We start from the raw sequence: 24,902 nt of genomic DNA on the forward strand, positions 1-24,902 counted from the left end.
TTAAAAAAAAATAATGCAGCCCTGTTTGGAGGTAAGTGGCTGCCTTGAAGGAGGCAGCACAACGATTTAGTCGTTTAAGAAGAAAAACAGAAACAGTTGTTTGCGCCTGGTGATACTGAAATAACCTTGGGAGCAGAGATAAGAAGCCGTGGGGCCACTTTTGTTGTCGCTAACGAAATGTGACATTTGGGCATTAGAGCTGTTTCAAGTCAGCGTGCATAAGAAATTTGTATTTGAACAACTGACTCTTTCCATCTCGTGCCTCGTGAACAAGCAGGAACAGGTTTGGCCCTGGTGCTTATAGTGGATGTATCCATAAATTATCATCAGAGAGCTCGCTGCTGTTATTGTACAGCTTCACCCTCTTCGCATTGAGTTTCAGCTCATGTTCCTCTCCTCTCTCCTCATATCTCAGCTGCGACTCTGTCACGCAGCCAAGCACGTAATATGCTCTGAGCTCTGTATCATGTCCAATTATAATTAGCTTTGTCAGGCCTGAGCCCTACAACCCTCATGCAGATAATATGATAATATGTCTTCATAACCAAGTGACCTTACATGTGCAATATTTCTCTCCTTCTTAAGATTGCGTGTCAATAAAGTAATGGAGTCTGGGAGGCGGTGGCAGGGGAAGATTTAGATGATTGGGCTCTCAGGAGCAGTGATGTATAACCGTTATTATTCTACCTGTCGAAGTTGTATACACAGCTGGGCGCAGCATGGCGGCGGCCAGGGAGAGAGTCGGGGCTTTCAAGGGACGCCTTTGTTAATAAGCCTTTAATCCTTCGTTAAAGCCCGGCGCCGCGGGACGCTTTCTCATTTTCACTCTGTACATAGAGATTTTTGAGTTGAAATAATGAGTGTTATTATGAAAAGGCTGCAGTGTCATAGATGTGATATTAATGACACATTTCCCACTAAATATTTTGCCATTTGACAGTTTGACAGCTGGTGCAGAAAAATGAGTTTCTTAGGCAATTCCTCAATCGTCTGAAAATTATAGGACTTTATAAGCATCTTTTTTTTTTTTTTTTTTACCATTGAATAACATAAGTGGACATTGGTGCTAAGGAATAACAGTTTTTAAAATCAGTCATTTAGAAATTAGAAGTGCCAAGCATTCGTATTTCCTGTATGCCACTACAAATTGTACATCCTTCAGGTTTGGGCTGGTGGTGCAGGAAAACAAGCAATTTTAAGACCTCATCTTGGGTTCTTGGAACTTTTGATGGGCATTTTTTCACATTTATTTGACACTTTATACTTAAAACCCAATAATTTATCCAAAAATTAGTTGATAGTGTCATCAATAATGACAACAATGATTTGATGCTGCCAAAAGCTTTAAAATGTCACACTGGCGAGCACATCTTTGTCATCAGTAATTTGTGCTGAGGCTCATGGGCGCCGACGTGTGCAGCCATGCAGATGCTTTGCATTTCAGTTAGGAGTGGAGGTCAGCTAAAACACCAAACACATTGACATAGCTGTAAGATTCCCATGTGCTGTTGCATTCTCACCGTGCTGCTGATCGAAACAGGTGGACAAGAGAGACTCTTTTAAAGAAAGACGGCACTGAATTCCTGACAGGCCGAGGTTTCACTAACACTGACGCAATGTAATGAGGGAGCCAGAGGTGAGGCCTATCTCAGCACGTCTGTGTGAATTTCGCTGAGTGATTGATGTGTTCCAGTCAAATGAAGCAGCGGGCTGAGTGATATGACACTTGTCTCGCTGTGACACACGTGTTCGCAGCTAACGGTTATCGGTGTTGATGGGCCCCACTCCACTCAGCCAGCCAGGCACAGTTATTTTGATCCCTTGTTCTTTTATTTCTGTCCCCCCTCTTCCCTGTTTTCCGTCTCCTTGCCACATCAAATCAGAGTTTAGAGATGGAGGCAGGACCCTCAGGTACTTGCTTATTAAGCATCGGGAGTTGAGACGAGATGAAACTAATAATGTGGACCAGACAGCCGGGTGGGCACCTAACATCTCAGGTAGGAAGTGACATTTGGGATTTTTCTGGTGAACAGGAGCCCATGGCAGAGTTTATATGGTTTCAAAATACAAAACTGTCTCGGTTGTCAAATTGTCAGATAGAAGTGGTGTTGGTATATTTGGTTTTTATCTCAGAATGTTTCAACTTTTAATGTTTGGGAAATCTGCCTTTTCGGGATTACGTATTGTGCTGTAAATTCAGGCTGTGGAATATGAATAATTTTATTATCAAATAACCCTTTCTTTTGTTCAGTCTGATTTTTTTTTAGCCTAAACAACAGAAAAATATCTCATGAGTTGAAACTGCAGCGACATGAAACAGAGAACAGCTGTGAGCAGTCACATCAGAGACAAGACAAGACAAATCCAACTTATACATAAATTATATTTACAATGAATTTGATCCTAATGACTGACTGAGTCTAGCGCTATCAGCAGGCCAAAATTTTACTTTTCCCCATACTTTTGTTTTTAATCAAAGACCAATGACTTTTCTGTCAGCCTCAGCTGTACTTTGTGCACAGTAGCAAACATTAGCATGCTAACAAGGCTGAATTAAGATGGAAACAAAGGTAAACATTAAAGTTGCTAAACATCAACATGTTGACATTGTCATTGTGAGCATATTAGCATGATGATGTTAGCATTTTGTTCAAAGCTCTCTTGTGCCTGAACTGCTAGCTGGGTGTGTTACTTTTGTTGTTGACAATTAACTATCAATTTACTAATCATTGGTTGGTGTTAATCTTAAGATTCTGAGGGGGATTATGACATCCACTAAAGTCACATTTTAATAACAATCTTTATAAAGCTCCCTAATGCTGCAACAAGTTAAACATTCAATGAACATTAGCATACCATTGAGCTTTATCAGTTAATTGATTTATTGTAGAAGCTCTATGCTATAACTGTTGAGGAAATTAGTTTAAAGACATCTTTCTGGCCTGTTATCTTGCTGGCATGACTGAAAACATTTTCAACATCAGATGCCCTTTCTTTCATTTCAGCAGCCATGAATCAAACACTGATACACTCTAAAAGTCTAATGACTAATAATTGGATTAAATTGGTTCCAGATTGATCAGGATGTGATTCTGAAATTACTGTTGTCTTGGCAAGAACCGCTGTGTAAAGTCTGGGAAACCTCAAGTCCTTTTTTTTTTATTTTTTCTTCTTCTTCTTCTTCTTCTTTTTTTTTTAAACATGCCTGGTAGATGGTAGATGTGGGCGACAGTTCCAGTGGTCACAAGATGGTCGCCATCAAACACTATCCGCTCCTGGTGTCTGTGACAGCTCTCATTATTGGAGGCCACAGAATAGTTACCAACTGATAAAAGCATATCACACCACGGAGGAAATTGAATTCTGGAGGACATAAATTCTGACTGCGCGAGCTCATAGGCAGAAGCTAATTTAAGGAAGATTAAATTAATTTCAATGACATCCATTCTATCTTGACGAAGTCAGTACATAACATAATGTAGCTCTGTTGCCTTGAGATAAGAGGATAGTCATTTTAGACTGGGCACAGCAGTAGCTGAGGATCAAGCCCTAATCCCATTGCTGCAACCTTTTTTACAGAACATCATGGAGGATACAGAGTGTCTGACAACCATTATTCAGTAAGGGGATTTTAAAAGTCTTTCACTTTAGTGTGATAATTTAATTGACTGCTGACCCAAAGCCTCAGGACACAACATGCCTTCATGCACAGCCAGCTCAGTTCTCATGCTTGCAGTCGTATTTCCTATTTTGTCTCTGGATGGCAGTTTATTATTAATATTATTATTTGAAATGAAGTCGTGCGATATCTCTCTCTATCTGAGGCTTTAGCTTTACATCATGCAGCACATCCACCACGTTATTTGTTGTGGAGAAAAACATTTGCGAGTTATGAACGATTCTATTCAGTTCATGAATTGCTTGTTTGGTTTGAAGTTGCATTGTTTAATTTATTTGGCCAGAATAACTAACTACACAACTAACTGACAGACACGCAGCTCTTAAGTTTTTTCACCTAACAGAGAGCCAAAGCCCTGATGTCACGTCTAGGCTGATCCACTGATTCCCTGTAACTCAGTTCACTCTCTTCTTCAGCTTTTCCATCTGTCTTCCTGAAAAATGAACCACCATCCTAAGTTTGACTGTCCATATTTAATAGATGAGAACCTGCTGCAGCGCTTGTCAGAAGTGTCAGGAGCCGCTGTGGTTTTAACTATTAAACTAAATTAAACAGTTCTTTTTTAGTTTACAAAAGCATCCAGCATCCATTAAAATTTATAAGCACTGTGGGTATTTACATCATTGCAATTTGTGTTTTTTTTCCATATCCAACATTTTATTCTAAAGTAATTTTTCCAGTTTTTTTTTAACTGCAGTCTCTGCTGTCTGGAAAACCTCTCTGCTCTGCATCCCATTGTGACAGACAAAAAGGTGTTAAAGGCCACAAAAGACAGAGAGATTACAGAAATAACAATATTAATATATTTTTTATCAAGACATCTAAAGTGAACCGCTGAACATGCTGCTGAGTAAGGTCATGTTTTAAGGCTCAAAGTTTACTCATTTACATTAATGTGATTCTAGATGAGGTTTGTTGAACAAGACTCACAGTCTCATTTTGGGTTTCTCTAAAGTCGCTATGGCTAACATGTCAGCAAGCAGCTGCCAATTTACACATCCAGCAGACAGGTAGGAACTTCATTCATTTGAAGTCATGTGTGTGTTCCACACTGACTGTCCCTGAAGCTGCTGGATCTTTGACTGCCTTTGTGTGTGCTGTTTGGTGATGGGCTGAAGAGCGTACAATGGGTCTGTCAGAGTTGGGGGTTTTTTCTTGCTGAAAACAGCTGCCTACCATCCCGTTTATGTGCTAAGTAACTACAACAGTTAGCTTAAAGAAGGTAAAAGCTCTGCAGACTTAAATAATATTTTTTTTGAAGGCTGCGATTGACCCTTTTCACATTCTACAATGTGTTTGTCAATAAATAGAAAATCATTATTGGAGCTTGTAATTTGTTATTTAGCAGTTTATCTATAATTTAATGCAGGGAAATTAGACTTTCTTCATGTTGAAGAACTGCAAACCTTTAATTTCAGACTTCAAACCTATTCATCCTGCGCTTTGCACTGAAACCTTTTTGATGCATGAAATCCACTGTATGTTACTGTTGTTAGCATTTAGTTTGCCTTCCACAGTGAAAAATGGCCTTTTCTCTCAAGACAGAGTCCTTGTGGTTGAGCTGTCTCGGTGGCTAATGAATTACAGATGAAAGCTGACGCAGATTAATCTCACAGAAGTCCCTTGGTAATATGGCAACCATTTAAAACTTTAATCAATAATCCTGAAGTTAAAGCATGCAGGATTCTGCACTTGCTTTGGTCACAATACACACATGCAAACTGCAGCCTCCTGTAAATCATGGTGACAAGCACAGTCACACTAAATCACTGGAAGTGAAAAATAAATGTCTGCATAACTTTATCAGCTGTGCCTCCATGTTTCCTTGGGGAGCTGGGCGAGATCAGCAAAAACAACAAAGGAAATGAATGATTTATTATCTAAACTAATACTTCAGACCGTTCATATTGGTTGTTTTGGGTAATCTGTGATGAAATATGTATTGTACATAAATATTGAGCAGACCAAAGTAACATTTCATTAAGTATTACATGCCCTAGTAACGTCTAAATGTCAGTCAGTCTAACTAACCTTGACATATTGTATACCATTATGTAACTGTAACATTTCCATTTCTATTTCAGTTAACCAAAATATGTCAAATTATTACTTTATATATATATATATATATTACTTTTATATACTTTATATACTTTTATTTTATATAAATCATTTTTCAATCCAGTTTTTAAAATTATGGTGTCATGTGACATTTAACATTGAAGAAGATGAAATATTCTGAACAAATGTTATCTGTATCAACTCAGTTCTTTGATGCTGGTTTGCTTTGGTGACCTTGTCAGCGATGTAGAGAAGTCTAATTACATTATTAATAGATTTCTAATCCTTGTTGATTTTTCTGTGTAACTCAGTGAAAGAGCAGACAGCTGATAGCTAACCTCCATTCTCAGTGTCACATCCTTTAGCTATGTCACTTCCCGACACATTGGCTTGTTTGAATATCTTTGTTGTTTCTTATATATATATGTGTGTGTGGGTGTATATATATATATATATATATATATATATGCTAATGCCTCTTTAATTGGCAACAGATGCCCATGAATGTCAGATAAGTGTGCTCTTTTCTTCTTGTACAGTGACACAATAACATTTCCTTACCCTCCTACTCCTCCTCATCTTCCTTGTTCTCATAAATTTGGCTCTGATCCTCCACTCCACCTCAGACAGATGATGTGTAGATGCAAGCTCTGCATTTCTCTCATCCATCTCTTCCTCCCACTATCCCTTTCCTGCACTCCATCTTTCAGAAATGTAACCTACGGTCGCCAGCTGTGCAGGGAGCCCCAGAGTGTATTTACGTCAAGCTGCACTTTATCACACACAGCCGCACAGCTGCCAGCTTTACTCTGGGCGTACTCCAGCCCTCCTGCCTCTGGCCATGTTCTTTTGCGCCAGTGCAATCCTGCACCACTGCTGCTGCGTACTTCTTTCTTCCCCCCAGCTGCTGCCCTGCTGGAGAAGGTGGGGTAAACTGTTAATGGTCTATAGAGTGCAAACAGTGGTGCCAGCCACTGCCAGTGGGCAGGCCCACAGCACAGCTTCCAGCCAAAACAGGAAACTGAAACAAACAGCTCAGTTTCACCAAGTAAATAATTGTTTTAAACAGGGTTTAACACATTGTGTCTTTCCACAGCAGTAATGCTGTATCATTTGTGGGTACTTCTTTCTGCTGGCCCCTTGTTGATATTTTGATACAGTATTAAAAACCCCCACCTCCCCCCATGCTTGGCCCTGTAACAGCATAAATTTGTGTTGAGACTACAGGAGGCCTGGCGATGAGCTGCCTCCTTTCCTGCCGACCTCTAGTCCCCAGGCGGACTGAGTGGAATAGTTTCCCCCTTCTTTCTTATAGGGTCCCCAGTATCTGCCACAGCCTATCAGGATGGAGAGCTCTCTACCCCCTCCCCCCTCTTAGCATATCAGGAGCCGTACGTCTTACGGCGGTGTAGAGCGTTATGCAAGGTGACAGCTCCTCACACTTCAGTGTTCGGATCACCTCAAGTAGCTCAGATATCGGAAAAAATGAGCACACTTCCCACCGCGGTGACCAAATGTAGATTGACTGAGGGTATCCGCAGGCCTCGGCACCCCTATCCTCCTGTCCTGTCAGAACAGGCCTGCTGGTAACTCTCTACATAAGAGAGAGCAGAGTCTGGAGACACATCAGAGGGGAAAGCTGGCTGCAGACAGAAGAGTGGAGGGCGGGTGGTGGTGGAGGGGAGTGAACACTTTGAAGCCATTGGAGGTGATGTCAAGTTTGCTTAGACTCAAGGATGGTGTTTGAATATGCTGGCCACTAATATGGCACCAGTATCTCTGTCCTCATCTCTGTTTTCTGTCACTATGTACAATCTGGGCTCGTCTCCTCGGCTCCTGACAATGTCCTTTCACATCATGTTATTGCACACTCGGAGCTGCAGTCAGCAAGCCGTCACTCAGCTTCTTTGTCTGAAAGTCAGGTCCTTTTCTGCCGTTAATGCACTCTGTGCCCGTATAAAAGTGACAGGGAATACGCTATCTGCTTTCCCATCAGGAAGTCATTGGCAGCGGAACTGGAATATCGCTCACTGCTCACCTTATTTACACCAGAATGTATCTGCACTCTCTGATATCTGACAAGTGGCATTTTGTGCAAGACGACAACCAGACCTGCTAACCTGGAGTTGTCTTTATGTGCACGGATCCAAATATCGTTAACATATACATCAGCACAATGCATCCATATCATTTTCCTGCTCTTGGCTCATCCACCAATTTTTCCTGAGTTTGAAAATATATTTTATCCCCCCTTTGCCTCGTGTTTTTGGTGTGTTTGTATCAGGTCAGCTCACCCTGAAACCTTGCTGGGAAGAAACCTAAAGATGATACAGAATTTTAAATTTCTTCTAACTGCTTGTGTTAGGTTAAAGACATGGCTCAGCAGCACACTCTCTTTCATTCACCTGTCTGTCTAGACATTGTCCTAAGGCAGAAACATGTTTTGAAGGTCAGACGTGAAAAAATGTTCATATCCAGTAATGTTAGACAGAGCAGCATTAGATCACTGGTAACGGATTTCTGTCGTGTATAATTACTGTTTATGTGATAAAATGCATGGATATACTGTATATATTTATAATATTGATATGTATGCAGGGCATCCACCTTGCTCACGCAGTGTGTACGTACCAACGCAAAGCAAAGCAAAAAAAATCTGCGGTTTGACCCAAAGATCTAGTATTTGTTTGTTGAATTTCCACCGTTTTCGAGTTTATTCAGTCAGTTGTTCACAGAGGATAAAATCAGCCATCACTTTATGGCCACAGAGCAATCAGACACAGGCCTCCAGTGTCTTCAGCTGACTCTTCTGGCCCTGTCAAGTCCTCCTTCAATCTGGGAGTCTGAGCAGTCGCGTGGAGGTTGACATGATTGCCTTTAAGCAGCCCCTCTTAGCCAGTGACACACAGCTGCAGCCAGGCACCTCTTCTGACAGTAAGAGCACCATGATGGATTGCCTTGCCAAAACTGCTGATCAAAGAAGGTCAGAGTTCAGATGTGTGTCTGGCTGCACGAGGCATGTGCAATCACCAGAGATGGTTTTTCCTCAAACATCCGAGCGCAAGGCTTCACGGAAAGCTGCCTGATTGAGCTGCAGAGTAATTCTGTCATTAATTATTGGTAATTTATCAGAAAATTTTAAAAAAAGATAAAAAGTGTATGTGTCAAGAGTATTTGAGTTTATCGATCCAGAGGGTTCGACTGAGGCTCAGAATCATAATAAAGTACAAGCCCCACTCTTGACACAATGCCAATATGGCAGCAAGTACATCTTACTCTTTGACCAGTGTTCGTATGCACATTAATACACATAAAATGCCATCTTTGGGATGCAGAAGCGCTCTGCTGAAAAGAGCAGACATTTAAAAGTTTCTGACATGTGTCGCACTACCATTGAGACACTGCCTCTGATGTAGGTGGATCTGACAGCGTCCCAGCCATTGAAGATGGCTCTGGGACATACCAAGTTTGGTATGTGTCAGCTCTCATTGTTGTCATGATACAGCCTAAGTGAAGTCAGAATATGTAAACAGCATCATTAAAAGGAGGAATTCATATGAAACATTTTGGGGTGGAGTGATGGGAAAATGTTTTTGATGTCTGCCTTTGCTCTCCTCAAAACACTTGGGTGGGTGAAATTATCCAGACACCATAAACCATTTAAAGAATGGAATACATTATCCAGTGTGCATTAGTCATTTAGAGTGTATTTGCTCATATACTTGAGTGACAGAGTGAGGGCCTGGTTATGGAAAAGAACACAAAGTTAGAGGAAAGTCAGACACAGCTGCCTGCCCAATCTGATGTCAAAAAAGTGTGATAAAGAGGGTTTCTCTTCTGGAAGTCATTTACAGTTTTGCACATAGTTTTACACACAGAAAGTGCCAGAGAAGTATAGTCCGGTGCCTTAATTATAAAAAAGAAGAGAAGCAAGTGTGTCTGAGTGTTCAGTATAGATAACACACATGAACTAACAAGTAATTTCACAATCTGGGACTTGAACTCCTTAAGATAACTCCATTCAGGAGGAAATGAAGCAGAGTGAAGCGTCCCTATCTCAAGAATCCTGGCTGGAGAGACTTTTGCGGTTGAGGTGACTAAGGAGTCTTATATCTGGGCCAGATCCACATTAGCGACATTTATCATTGAGAGGGAAGATGGTATAATTAGCTTGTCAGTCTACTTTAGGCTGAGCTGGCGCTCTTTGTGAGGAAGAATGGACTGCAAGCCCAAGGAGCTGACAGCCAGTCGATAATGTAGCAATTAATGTCATAAATAATTCTAAAACCAATTATATTAAAATGGACCTCACCCTCTAAAACCGCACTTTATTTCCTATCACTTTATGATGTGTTCAGTATCAAACAGCGGGAGCAGATTCTCGTCTTTATTTCTACATATGGCTGACATATGGCGAGGCCATAACGTGAGGTATAAAAATCAGAGGGGCCATGCAGGAGATTTATTTGTTGATTTAGTTTGCTTTTGACTTATGAATGTCTCCCTTATTGCTGAAGCACCACCTGCGGTAAAAGACAAATACAAAGTGTAAAACCACTTTTAATCAAAATGATATTGCCTCCATATTGCTAGCTACATAAAATGTCTCCAACTCTTAAAGAATGTGAGTAATTTAATGGCAGTAGTGGTTAAATATATCAAATACTCCTTCTGGCCTTGGGAGGGTCAAGCCCAGTGTGATATATAGAGAAGACTGTGATGGCTGAAGGTCGTGTCAGCTTCCTCTGCATAATGCATGAATCCTGTAACTCTCTTCGACTCCAATCTTCTGAACCTGAACCTTGGGATGAAAATTTTACTAAGTAAATCAGCGAGCATGCTGGCATTTCTATTAACCTCCAGTGTGGAACTGACAGAAACATGAATCACAGTAAATAATATCTTGCAAATTGTAAATCATGTTTACAACTGGGGCTGAGAAGGGATGTTATGGGATGCTGCCATCTGTTTGCTGTATGTTGCTGCTAATTTCACAGACGCAACAGAGAGGCTCTTTTTAATGTGAAAAAATTACAATTTAACATATCAGATATTGAGAAAGCACTGATTGCTGATGCTGAACAAAAATAACCTTCACTGCATAAATGTACTTCTTAAAGCATTTTAGCATTTTTAATATATATTTTTATCAAAAGATTTGCACCCACCAACAGCCACAGATGGCATTTTAGAAAAGTAGCAATGTTATACAGGTTATATTTTGTTTTTGATGAGTGGTATTTCCCACTTCAGAGATGAAAATAGCAAAGAACTCTGATTTATGCACGCATGGAGTGAAACAAAAGAAAGGGAAATGTTGACCTTTACAGGGAATATAAAGGGTCAGTGCGACAACTGTGCCTTACAGGCAAATTGCCTCCCGTTGTCGGCGATCTGTCCTTGCAACACGGATGAAATTCTTATCTTTTGCCATCAGTTTTTTGTGTTCCTTCGGTAGAGAGGCTCAGTGTTTCTCTCTGTGTACAGGTCACCTCGCAGAACCCACTGAAAACAAGAACAAACGAAGCCACAGTGACGGAAATGTTAACAGCGAGGTTTTCATCGACTTAATTCAGATTCAGAGAAATATTCAAGTAGCAGCGCTGAGAATCTTTACTTTGTTTTCGACACTGCGTGCAAGCCTACAAGCTCTCATGCCCTCCTTCATTTCTGTATCAAAGGGTAAACTAATGCAAAATGTATATGGCCCTTGGCACAAAGGATGGTGGTGCAGCTCGGTACAGGAAGATCTTTGTGCTAAAAGCTTGAAACATCTGTGTAAACACATGGCCTTTTTCCAACCATGTAGACAATGTTCTCATAGCCTTAAGATAGATGTCCAAGGCAATATACCTTGCCCCGGGGCCATGCTGGAATGGTTTGAACATCTGAAAAACCTTGAGCTTCGAGCAATATCCACTTTCAGTGCTCCAGCTTGACAGCAAAGCATATAAGAATTCAACCCATGGCTTTTATTTGACTCTTTGCTGTTCCAAGAATTGGATCGATCATACCAGTGGTTGTAAATGTTTTGGATATGATAAAAAAAATACTTGTTTTGTTTGCCAGATTTTGTTTTTAAATTTAAAAGATTTTTTTTTTTTTTTTTTTTTAAAGAGTGTTTGGAAAGTCAGAGGCAAACAAAAAACAGAGCAGAAAAGGGAGGACCTTCTGCCTTTGTTGTTGTTCTTTAATTCTGTTAATAGCCCAAGGTAAAGATTTATCTGCTCTTGTCAATTTACCTCAGCCTCAATATAAAGCACCAAGGTCACTTTTTCCTTGCCTGGCCCACAGGATTAAATTGTCATGTCACTCTAATAGGCAGCACAGGGAATCATTAGTCCAGCTCAGCTGCCTGACTGATAGGCATTTCAGTCCAATCATGGGAGTGTGCCGCCACAGGCCAGCCAGTATTGACACTGTGTCAGGACTGAGAGGGGACGCCTTAATCAGCGAGGACACTCTCAACATTGATTTGACAAGCTGCCGTAATGACCCCCCTTGTTTTGGTAAAGGATCACTGTTTATCCAGGCTGGCATTGATGCACTTGGAGTGCTGCATTGTCATGGAAACTATTATCACCAGCCAAGCCTGAACAGCTGGACAAGAGTTGTGCTCAGAGGGGACCGTGGATGTGGAGTGTGCGCGTGTGTGTGTGTGTGTGTGTGTGTGTGTGTGTGTGTGTGTGTACACACGTACAGCCCAGTGTGATGTGTTGAAAGTCTATGTGTGTGTGTTATATATGTATATATATATATATATGTGTGTGTGTGTGTATGTGTACTTTTAATATAATACAGATTTGCTTTAAATTTGTTTAACTTTTGCTTAAGTTCCTGGTTGCAATTATTTCAATCTCTTGCAATGAGGAGTCACGAAATTAATGTCAATTCAAAGATTTACAATGCATGAGAACGACTTTAAACCTTTAAAACAAAAAATAGATCCTAGATTGTCCATTATAAATCTGTTTTCTGCCACCAGAAGTTGTTTCAGTCCAACAAGCTGCAAAAATTGCGTGGCATTTCCAATTTAACTGGCATTGTTACCTGCAGCAGGCCACTTGAGGGAGGATGAGGGGCGATGCCATCCCACCTTGTTAACAGACGACCAAAATGCATCTTCCTTGTGAACCTGGCATCCTCCTAGTAGCTCAAACGGCACAGACGCAGAGAGGTCGTTTAGTTTGCCAGGCTCGCTGATTCTTTATGAAACTGATATTTGTGCAAGTTAGACTCTGTGGCTGTAACCGTGGCTGTGAAATACCTATAGCCAAACTGTGCTGCTTATTGATGGAGCCACGGTTGCTCTCCGTGGTGCTGAAGTAGCAAATACGTTTGTAATGGCAGTCGCGCCCCTTCTGTTAATTTTATCTTGCATCTGTGATCTTCTGAAACTATATACTGTAAATACAAAATTCTGTAATATATTGTGGCTTATATACTCTGTAGTGTCAGCTTCACGATCAAATGAACAAGTACCAACACAGGGACAAAGTGGTTCCTGCAGATTCCTGTAATATTTCTGTGCTCGTTCAGAGTGTGTGCTGCCAAAAAAAAAAAACGCCTTCCGACCAACCCAAGTTATTTTACTCTTTACTTCGACTCGTGGACTCTGTTTGTGTTTTCTCTACACTAATTACTTCCTGCAGGGACTTATTGTGAATGCTCCGCTGGTGAAGGACAATAAAACTAATTTGACAGCTTTGACAGTCATAATGAAGGCAAAATGAAAATCTGTTCTGTTTGATTGTTTTTCACATTTTTTCATTGACCTAGATTAACAGTTATATTTCCCTTCTTTGTTTTTATTTCCCCTGGATTGCAGTTTAACATGACAGAACTAATCACTGTGATTTAACTCGACCAGTTTGATTATTTCTGTTTGTACAATTGACACGTGAATCTTTGCCTCACTCTCAGTTCTCAAACAAATCTGTGTTTAACTTCAGGCTCGTTTTATGAGCTTTCGTGTGATTTTGGGCGATAATTAAACTTAGTAAAGGAGACCATTTCTATCATAATTTCACCAAGCACCTTTCTAATTATGCTCTTTACATCATGAATACAGATTTCCTTATAGTTTATTTATTTAGCCTAGAGTAAGAGTGTTTTTTGGTTTTTTTTGGTGCGATAGCTTCATGTTTGTTTATTGAGAAGGTGACACTGCCACGGGCAGGAGGCTCAGGAAAATCAGCTGCTCTCTTTGAGGTGTTAGTCTGTAAATATTATTGGCATGCTGACAGTTTGACACAGTGCCATGGTGTGTAAAATCATTAACAAGCAACATGATGGGCCCTCACTGTCCCAAAGGTGAGAATGTGGAGAGTGTTTTTATCAGTCGTTATCCAGAGGGCACACCGAGGTGTCCTGTGTCACATGATCAGCATGGCAATCAGAAGGTGCTTTATGTGGTCGTTACATGAGAGGGATCTTACATGTTGTCCCTCTCTGATAGACAGACATGTAAAATGTGGCCTGGAGCTAATGTGTAGTAATGTTTTCTCTGCTGATCCTCTATCCAACCATGAGACTTTCAGCTGTGGTAACTTCCTAGAAAAGTCTGATTAAAATACAATGATACAACACACTGTAGAACACAATACGTCAGCTTTTAATTTGTGAAAATACAAAATAAAATCATGTACAATTTATGTACAAGCCTATTTGTACAGGACAATAAAATGTATTTATTATTGGGTATTGTGACATAGTCAGAAATATCAACTTAGCACTGTCATTGTATCCACAAGTCAATGTGCTAAAAAAAAAAAAAATCACAAAATAATACAAACTAGACTGCAATGCTGAATGTCTCTCAACCACACAAAAACAAGAATATCTGTCAAACAAGACCACACTTGAAAGAAATATTTTACATTAAGCTTTACAGATTTCTTTGAGTACATAAAATGAACTGCTATCAGGCTATTGACAAAGGGTCATTTGAAAAATAGTTAAGACTTCAAATTATTTACTACATTTCTTGTAACCTCCAGGGAATTACAGCCTCATATTAAGAAATTCAAAGAGCAGTTTTTAAAAGGATGGTCTCCGAGATGGCGAGACAGAAAGCGAAGAGGAAAATTACGTTTCTCAGTCTCACAGCAAAAGTACATTTTGCTTAAATCCAAACTAGAAGCCTCTTTTCGCAGCAGTGGGTCTTCTGGAGTCCTCCGTTGGCTTCAGCACTGCCTGGCACATTACTGGCACTGAGGGACGGACGTTTGAATGTTCTCTGCGCCAGTAAAAATGTCACAACCTCTTTCTTTTCATATCCAGCATAAATCCTAGGCCAGACTGTGACGCAGCTTCTGTGAATTAAGGGTTTTATGGATTGCTTGCTTTTTTCCTCCCCTTCATTGATCGTGATATAAAGTGACAACAGTGCCAATATAGCTATGTTGTATTATTAGGACAAGATTGATAAACACTCTCGGCTTCGCATTCTGGCCTCACGCTCTTACAAAGTGAAAAAAAATAATCTGTGCTTCGTCAGATGTGCGGAAATCTTGTTTTTTTTTTTGTTTGTTTTATGAATATATTGGAAATGATGTTGATCATTGAGATGGTTTACCAACAGAACATAAAATAGCCAAAACCCTCTTTTTTATGATAGAGCTGTTTTTCCAAGTATCTGCAAAACAAAGCATGGCTTGATTATGGCATTAAGATTGGTCATGGAGTACAAACAAGCGCTTAATGGCCTCCAAGACAATCCTGTGTCAGGCAGTGCTTTCAGCCAAAGGAGGACATAAAGAAGCCCACTTCATGCGATATGTGGCTTTTCCATTCAACTCACCTACGGACTCATGCTGATGGCTTTGCTGTCTATGGTGTCTTTAGCTTTGTCACTGTATTAGGAAATTGCGTGAGATTTTTGGTTGTATTAATGTACTAATGTCATCAACAAAACAGCTCTATCATATTTGGCTATTGACGAAAACGAAGGGAGAAAAAAAAAAAGAATATTTGTGACGTTTTACCCCTGGAGACACTTTGCAGATACGGAAAAGCTTTACTTCATGAGATTTCTGGGCTTTTGGACATTGCAACCAAACAGCAACATGGAAACATTTTATAACAAACGACTTAAACAAGGCAGAGATAAGACAAATATAACTGGATTGAGATAAGGCTGGAGCCAAATGCCATTTACACATGGACACTGGCCATCTTAACTGTCACAAATGTTGTGAATTAGCTCCAAATGGCAAAGGAATCACTGAGAATCAGTCATTAACAATGCCATTGTGGTGGGATTGCAGCTGGATGTAAAATACACATTTTAACATGCTGTACAGAATAAGTCTGCAACACTGGGTAAAGTAAATGCAGTAGCAGTATAATGGTTGTTCATCAACAGCTAAAAAGGCAACTTTTACATTTGCAAAATTGATCCAGTTATCATAATAATCGCCTCCTTTTGCTGTAGTAGTAGTAGTCATTTTTTTACATTGCTGTTCTCCTTCAAGTGACCCTCATTCCCCAAAATGGAACAAAAAGTCATGGAGTCTGGTCACCACAAAAGATTAGCTGTGCAAACTAATATCTGAGCGGCTGCAAAATCTGACTATGATTGTCTTCATGTATGATTCTAAATCTGCTTGTACAATAAGCTTGCTGCTGAGGTGAACGAGGAAAGCAGTATGGTTCTTCACTTCTAATGCCAGTCGATGATTTGTATTTGCAGACAAGTCTCCGGGTGTCCGTGTGGGTCTGAAGCTCAGCACTCGTCTTCTGCTTCTCTGATGGGTGGAATCAAGCTGCTTGTTGATTTAAACTGAGTGACTTGGTTGATGGTGAGAGTATTCACAGGCTTGATCTGTATGGTCCTCTGGTGGGTATTCTCTGGCTCATCTGTAAACCATGTCTTTTCTGAGAAAGAGCCAAAATCATATAGAGACAAAGAGGAGGGACATGAGACGGTTAATGCTACATGGACGTCAATTACAGTTTCAGAGTTTGTGGTTCAAGTACAATAGGATGAGTTATATATTAAAATTAGTTAGATATTAAAATAAATAACAAATCATTTGAATTGTTTTTGTACAAAGAAATTCTGACATGATGCTCCAAGATGCTTTTTTTTTTCTTTCCACTGGCGAGTAAGTATCAGTCAGTGTCCCTTTGTCCCAGTTTTCACCTCTGTAATGTCTCTCATGGTTTTCATACCACACTGTCATTGAATCATGCTGTTTTGTTGTGTCAGCACACATGCAGATCACCAGTTAAACAAAATCTGTTTTCAGTCATCACTGTACCAAATTAGAAGTTGAGACTTTTAACTACACAACTCATACCGTCAACAATTTTTTAAAATCTTCTTGAGGGGCTTCAGGCTTTTGGCTTGATGCAACTTTCTTTTCCTATAGAAGAGGTCTGGCATAATATATTGCTGGTGATTCATCCACTTGGCAATGTCCACAGTCATGCATTTTTATTAACATGACTTAAGGCTGTGCTGCTACAGTATATTAGCACATATGCCAGCAGATACACGTTGCCAATAATAAAACATCAAACATTACTTGATACAGAATAAAATGAAGTAGCATCAAACCATTCAGCTGCAATCACATGTTCCCCAGTCAAACAACAGTGAGATGTACTGCATAGGTCATAACCATGCGGTGCTGATGCAGTCATTTGGAAACACTAAACTACTTGGCTTTCATTCAGAGGGCAAAATGTCAGCAAGGACATGACCATGTTCAATGCATTATTTAACATCATGCATAATCATTCCATACCTTGGCCCACTCTATTCATCCTTGTTGCACTTTAGAAAAAAGAAAGTAGTACACTAAATGTAAGCTAAATTGAAAATACTAACATGTCCATTAATAACAGAAGCTGCACAGCATGACGATCAGAGGTAAAAATAAATAAATAAGCAGATGCTCTCATTATATATGAATGTGACCAACAATTCAACAAAAAAGAAAGAAAGAAAGAAAAACAGAACATGTATCATGTCAGAAAATCTTTTAGGTGCCATTACTATGCAGTTTAGCCACTGTAGCATCTGTAAAGCAGCCATATTATATCCATGCCTGTTGCTAAAGCAATTGGAGGGATGTTCAGATGTCGTCCATATTTCAGGTTTCATTCAAAATGAGCAGCATGCAGTCAACATACCAAACATGTTATATGATGTACTTGGATTAGCACAAAACAGGAAGGCTCTAAAACGTAATGTAGAAATTAAGTGATTTCTGTAAAATGTGCAACATAAATGAATTTGAATCTGAATACTGAATGTTTTAATTTCAAATAAACACAGACCATAGAATGCTTATAGTATTAATTCAGCAGCTGCAAAAATGTAACATGTGCTCATTCATTTTTTTGAACGAACAATATCTAAATGTGAATATCATGTTAGGAAGCTCTTGAAGAATGCATACCTGCATTCCTGTGCCACGTCTGCAAAATCCTCTGAATGTATTAACAAAAATGTTATTTCATATTGCAAAAGATATTTGTAATCTCAATACACGCAATAACGTACAATAATGTTTCTTAACTCATGGCAGCAAAGATTTTTGTTGAAAACCTAGATCCTGTCTGGAAATATGAAGACTACTTGTTCAGTGTAATGAGTTAGGGACGTTTAGATTCATCATGTTGCTTCATTGCCAACCGCAGTCAAAATGCCATGCTATTGGATAAATGTTTGAATTCTCTCCTTTTCTGGCATTGTCCAGGTTTAGAGGCGCCATGTGGGTTTGATGATACTCATGAACTCTGGCTGAGCACTGCTATGTTGGAGCTTTCCCTGAAAATTAGAATGTTGTCTGGACTGCATTCTCCAGATATCAAGGTGCAAACTATTGTTTGCGCCTTTATGTCTGTACAACAAACATTAGATTGAAATTTCCAGTGTTTCTTGAATCTCCGATTTTGGAACTGTCCATTCCATATATTTACTGGGGGACTTCAAATTTGAGGTGGGGAAATCGTATGGGGGCTTTAAGGAGGATCTGTCTGCCCAATCAAAACCTGGGTAGTGCTTTGTTATTGGACTTCTGTACTAGTCACAAATTATCCAAAGCAAAACATGTTTGTCTGTACTGGCTTGTTATCGCATATGGTTCCAGAAAATCTGAGACAGAAGATCAACTAGAGTTTGAAGTCGTATTATTCAGTCAGCTGTTGTATCTCTTACAAGATCTCAAAAGTCTGACTGGAGTTTTTTTTTTTTCCCTGCATCCAGAGAGACACTGGAGACCATGTCCAAAGACTCCATTTTAGGAAGAGTTATGAGTTATTTTGAGTTATGGTCAGAATGTCATTGGAGAGTTCGTTAGCTGTACACAGTTGTTAAAAGAGGCTTTTGGAGTTTGGTTGGCTCACGGGAATTCCTGAATCAACAGACATGCTTTGGTAGGACTACAGCTTCTATGGTTGCTGGTGCAAAAACATGGGTGTCGCAGAAATTTGAGGAGGCAGTGGACAAGGACCTTTATTTTAATATGAGAAAACTCAGAAACAGACTTTTCTCAGTAGGGGACAAGAGAAGTTAACATCAACTAGAGCTGTTGATCAGCTGCGGAAGGAAACTTTGAGGAACTAACAATCCCAAATGAACCACCATCAGCACCAATCATCTGGCAGATGGAGGATGGTTCCCCTTTTTGAATAAGCTGAGTTGAATGCATGCTCCAATTATTGGGCCCTCATTTCCTTCTAAGGAAAACGTACGCCAATGCACTAGCTAGAAGGTCTTGGTCAAAATGGATTCTGCTCTCCTCCTAGAACAACGAACTTTGCTCTTGAAGCAGTACTAGAGGGGTGGTGAAAGCTTGTGTGTCCTCTGGGGATGTGACATGCTATGGATTTTCTTTGTGGTTTTCATAGAAAGAATGGGTAGGTGCACCCCAGGACTGGAGATTGTCTGGTTTGGTGACTTTAGGACTGAATCTCTACCGCTATCTCTACCTTATGCTGATGATGCAGTTCTGTTTGGTGTTTTTTTTTTTTTTTAACTATAAACTTCAGCACACACTGGGACACTTTGTGCAGAGTGAAAATACATGTGCAGGTGCTTATCATCCAATCTCTGGTAAAAATGTAATTACTGGTAAGAATAATCATGTTGTTTGGTAGTCAAACTAGAATTCACTGGAATTGCTTGAAAAAAACAGTTAAACATGAAATAATATGAAATGTGATATTCACATGTGAAGACAATGTAATTGTAATGGTGGTGCAACTTTATTCATGACTGTAATGACTTCTGCTTCTAAATATCTTGACATAATTAATAGTTCATGGTGGAAAATAACATTTAAAGGTGCAGTGTGTAGGATTTAATGGCATCTGACAATGTGGTTGCAGATTGCAATCAACTGAGCACTTCTCATCATTTTGCTGGTTCGGGGCTACAGTAGAAACATGGTGGTATAACATAGCAGACTCTGTAAAAGAGGACGTGAGCCCTCTGTAGATAAAAGAGCCTCATTCTAAGGTTACAAAAACAAAGATTTTTTGGTGATTATATAATAAAGAAAACCCTAAATCCTACACACTGGACCTTTAAGTTTGCCATTTGAATGTTGATGGAATCAAAAGGGATTCAGAGGACATAGTGTTCAGTATTTCATAGACACAAGAAAACATGAACTTCAAAGAAATATCATTTAAAGTGCAGTTCAGAACAATAACATTCAGCTTTAATTTAAACACAAGCTTCAACAGAGAAAACTTGGAATGCTTTAAGATGGAGACCCAGTGACCTTTATCAAAGAGGTGAGAGTTAACACAAGAAACGAGAGTGTAAAATTAAAGTGTCTCTGTGGGGACATGTTCTGTTGGACTGTATACTGTGTTGGCCAATATCACACATAAAAAACACTTTATTTTGGTTTTAAGGCCCATCTTTCACATTTTACCCAAGACCATCTCAACCTGTAAGAGTTTTAATCATGTTCCCTTTTTATGCAGGCAAAAGCACTACAAGTACAGCAAAATCAGCAATGCACCAGAATAACTCAAATTATCCTTTACACTACATTCATAAAGCTTGGATCACATTCAATAGTGAATTAAACTCTAAAAGAATTTATCTTGGCTGTAGAAACAAAGCCCTCCTCTACATGTCTTGGTGTCTCAAAGTTTATGATAAACAAAATGTTATCTGTAATTCAGATATCTTACCTTTAGTTACAGATGGCTTTTGGATGGGTTTCTAAAATTCCGCAAAATTGTTTGTTTTTTTTGGGGTTTTTTTGCTGTTTGTTTTTGTTGTTTGTTTTTTTGGGTGAAGTGGTAAATCAGGAAAGAATATGTTACATCATGACAAAATGTAATTTGAAATTAAATAATTACCTTGCTACTCAAGAATGAGAAAATATCCTACAATCCTGGTTAAGTTAACTTGTAGTTCTTGGCATAAAGAAACATACAAGAATGGAAAAATTCAGAACCAACAGTCACAATCACTGAAAAAATTTGCTCACTGTATGGCAGCCCCTAGGAACGACAGAAGCCCTTTTGTGGTAGTCCACTTTGCTCTATACAATTTTGTGGCCCATTTCAAGGGACAGACCACACTCTTCTGAGACATACTAAATTAAAACATACAAGAAACATACATACGCATTCAGACCAACATACACACAACGACACCCAGACATGTTACAGTCTGTTTGGACCCTGCAAAACGACACAGAGGACAGCAACTCTTGGCAGGCACTGTTCATGAACAAAGACAGTCAGAGAGCTTTAGAGGGGCACATACTTTTGTTTGTCTCGTGAGTCCCTGCTTTTGGTGCGGTTGGTGCGGTTGGTGGTTGGGATAGAGTGGACGGAGGAGCTCTTTTTGCTGGAGGAATGGGACGAATGTGAAGAGTGGGAGAGGCTGGTTCGAGACTGGCCGGCGTTGTGGTCAAACTGCATCAGGCAGAATATCAGGTCTGAGGGCACCAGCTCAAACGCGTATGGAGGATTGGTTATGACATACCTGGAGGAGAGGGAACAGATGGGAGGCCACTTCTAAATTTAGTGTAGGTAAAGGTGATTTTTTTTTAACCGTTATTGAGGCTGTTTTGAGCATCTAGGACAAATAAGGTCCGTTCTCACCGTTTTGTACACTGGCTTTGAGTGTTAAGATGTGCGTCTCGTAACCGATAGATGCCAAAGCACAGCATGTTGTATGTTTTCAGGGCTTTGCAAAACAGGTCACCATAACAACCACCATCCTGTAAGACAGCGACAAAGAAGATATTATCTTAACTTATTAGCAGTGATGTGTCACCCAGTTAATTAACCATCCACTCTCTGTGAGTGTGAACTGCTCGAACATGGTTTAGCAGTTGCTGGTCTTGAATGAACCGCATTACCTTACGGTCCCGTTAGTGACTGAGCTAATAAGCTAGCTAGTTTGATAAGCTTCTTTCTGATTGTACTGGACCACATTCTGGTGTGACTGAGCCTTGAGATCTTTGCTGTCTAAATTTTCTACCAGATTGGTTAAATTTGTTAATTTATGAAGTGTTGCTGCCGAGGAATCAGCTTATAATATAATTGTATTGTGCTTGAAATGAACATATACTGACATGCATCATGTCAGTAAGTATAGTGCAATAAATAAAAAATACTGTGTAAAATACTGTAAATATAACATACTGACACCGATTATTATTTGCAATAACTTAATAAACATTTGCTGTCACATCACTCACTTACTTTTGGACATGCAATCCCTGTTACATATCTCAATTCTGAATCATAGCGGGACCTTTTAGTCTGAAACCTTTCAGTAAAGTCAGCTCCCACAACACAAGCAGACAAAGATGTGCTAAGCCTTTGAGTGACAAGATCACTCACTTACCCCAAGGTCAGCAAAGGGCCCGTCGTACAAGGCCAGCTGTGCCACGCGACACCTGTCCCTGTTTGCCAGGGTCTGTGGGGTGCTGTAGCCGCCCCGTAGCGCATTCTCTTCAGCCAGCAGCCCCTCCAGCTCTGGTGTCGCTCCCCCTGTTACCAGCGTCCGAATCAAGGTGAGGATATTATCATTGAAGTATGTCTGAAGGAATGAAGGTAGAGAGGGGGTAAATCCTACAGCAGAAGTCACAACTGAACCTTCTCAAAGTGCCAGCCTGGCCGAGTGCTATCTAATCCCTGCTGTCTTGAGTTACATAGACTAAAAAGACAAGAGAGTCCAATTACTGCAGGTTACTCTCACTCCCATCAGAGAGACACAGAAATCTCTGTACAAATTCCATCCAGGTATTTTTTACAGCTAAATAGCAGACCATTTTGTAGAAAAAAAACCTGCACCTTAAGGATGACGATGCACCTTCCCCAATGCAGTTGTCACCTTTTTAATTCCAACAAGTTACTGTTTTGTTGAATCAAAAAAGGTCAAAATGTCTGCCTTTTGTCTTTCACCGCAGTCTCTTGCATCCCTCTGCTCTTACAGCACAGTGACATCTCACTTGGCTGCTGACAGCACTATTGACCAAAATGATGGATGAGGGCTGTCCATTAGGTAGCATTACCTTTGTCTAGACTGGAGCGCACTTGAAGGCAGCTTTGTTCTAACCTCACTCAAACTGAAAGGCAGACAAGTGAAGCCATCATACCTGGTTCAAGTTCCAGTCTTGTAATGTTTTAACATTAGCAGGGACAGCCTACATTATTGGAGTGGGTAGAAGTATTTCTGTTGCCTGTCCATGTGTCAAAACACAAGATTTCTTTGCATATTTCGCTGTGCAAAAACCTCTGTCAGAAGCTAATATTGTCAGTAAACTAAATTGATTCTGACTTACAGCACTCATTAAGGAGTCCAGCACACTGACTGCGAAGGCCGTCCCACAAGCAAAAGGCTGAGTGAGGTATAATTCTGTGTCTGGGTCGTCATCATCATCTTGGTCCAGAAACTGAACGTTTGAGTCATTCACTGCAGGGAGTAAACATGTAAACATGTACTTAGTTTAAACATGTTGATTTCTTTTTTGCACAAACCAGATGTTATTAGATTATTTTATGATTGGAAAAAGCATGGATTGTGTGATTAAGCAATACATCAGGCAAATACTTGATTCACGTGAGGAGGAGGACACAAAAGTACAGTGGTTGACCACAACAGTCAGCAGCTGCAGATATGGACTGTATTAGAAATCTATGGTTAATGTGACAAATTCTCCTTAATTCCCTCTTTCCAAATTTTGACAAATCATAGTTTCTTTTTGAAGGAACAGAAATGAAACTGTGTCTAGTATTCATATTTGGCCTTGTGACCAACTTGCGTCTGCCACATTCCATATCCTGACCTTTCATGCACACTCATGACACCATGCATATTGTCAAAGCTCCAGGCCTTGATTCAAAGCCCTCCTGAAGTCAATATCAGTAACACCAATATGCCATTGTTTGTCTTGTAAATCCAAGACAGAACTTCCAATTACTTGTACTTGCATGTCAAAACAAATGAAAGTATCTCATTGCCCCAGAACCTTCTTTGAAGATGTCTTACAGCACAAAAACACATGCAGTAGCTGGAAGAAAGTAATGATGTAAAATTTAGTTGGAGCAATGCTACTTCTGTGAGGACAGAAATAAATGTCAGTCATATCAACAGGGCTGAGATGAAAGAAAGGCACGGGCCAGAGAATTTGATCCGACAGAAGATGCTATGAAAACAGCCACAAGGACTTTTGAGGGATCAAAGGCCTTGCAATTCTTAGAAAAATAAAAGGGAAAATTTTTGCTTTGAGATAAGGGGCCAAAACAAGACAGGCAATTTCAACCAGAACCAAGGGTAAAATGTGCTCAAAGTGATGCCATGGGAATGGACTGAGCCTCTTGTGCAGCGAGAGAAATCAAAAGAAAGCTGATATGAAGGCAGCAGCAGTTACAACACTGCAGTATAGGACAGAGGCACTTCTTACCCAGCTCAGTTATCATTTGTATGCTGGTCCCACTGCTTTTATCCTGACTGAATGAAATCACAGGCAGTTTTTTGCCTGGCTTTGCTAATGGTGCTAGACAAGTGTTAAGGAAAAACAGTTACTGGAGCATGCCAACAAGGGACAGAAAAAATAAAGAAAAAAACCAAACAAACAAATACTACATTTTTAGTATGCTTAATCAAGTGTTGACAGCTTCTAATTGCAGAAATTGTGTTTTCAGATCTGTTAACAGCTACTTAACT

The 24,902-nt window shown here is 39.9% G+C and overlaps 1 protein-coding gene and 1 long non-coding RNA gene across 11 annotated transcripts in view; one reads left to right on the plus strand and one right to left on the minus strand.

Moving 5' to 3' along the window:
- LOC124052224 overlaps positions 1–24,902 on the plus strand; it is a 151,593-nt gene that overhangs the window by 124,945 nt on the left and 1,746 nt on the right. Inside the window, exon 4 of one of the 2 annotated variants that reach the window (XR_006841970.1) lies at positions 16,434–16,580. The exons of the other annotated variant lie outside the window; for it this stretch is intronic. This is a non-coding gene — a long non-coding RNA (uncharacterized LOC124052224). The remainder of the gene's footprint in view (positions 1–16,433; positions 16,581–24,902) is intronic. 2 annotated transcript variants of the gene reach the window in all.
- Positions 15,208–24,902, minus strand: part of LOC124052217 (calcium-activated potassium channel subunit alpha-1) — a 76,359-nt gene continuing 66,664 nt past the window's right edge. For 3 of the 9 annotated variants that reach the window (XM_046376199.1, XM_046376204.1, XM_046376202.1), the window contains 6 exons: positions 23,518–23,648; positions 22,578–22,772; positions 21,827–21,945; positions 21,486–21,707; positions 17,494–17,522; positions 15,208–16,618 (listed from right to left, as the gene is read on the minus strand). In XM_046376199.1, coding sequence (XP_046232155.1) covers positions 16,467–16,618; positions 17,494–17,522; positions 21,486–21,707; positions 21,827–21,945; positions 22,578–22,772; positions 23,518–23,648 — 848 coding nt within the window. In that variant the 3' untranslated portion in view covers positions 15,208–16,466. Of the gene's footprint in view, positions 16,619–17,493; positions 17,523–21,485; positions 21,708–21,826; positions 21,946–22,577; positions 22,773–23,517; positions 23,649–24,639; positions 24,733–24,902 lie in introns of all 9 variants that reach the window. The other 6 variants (XM_046376203.1, XM_046376201.1, XM_046376205.1 and 3 more) reach the window with 3 other exon arrangements.

The sequence above is a fragment of the Scatophagus argus genome, chromosome 21 (genome assembly GCF_020382885.2).
Source record: "Scatophagus argus isolate fScaArg1 chromosome 21, fScaArg1.pri, whole genome shotgun sequence".
Lineage (NCBI taxonomy): Eukaryota > Metazoa > Chordata > Actinopteri > Scatophagidae > Scatophagus > Scatophagus argus.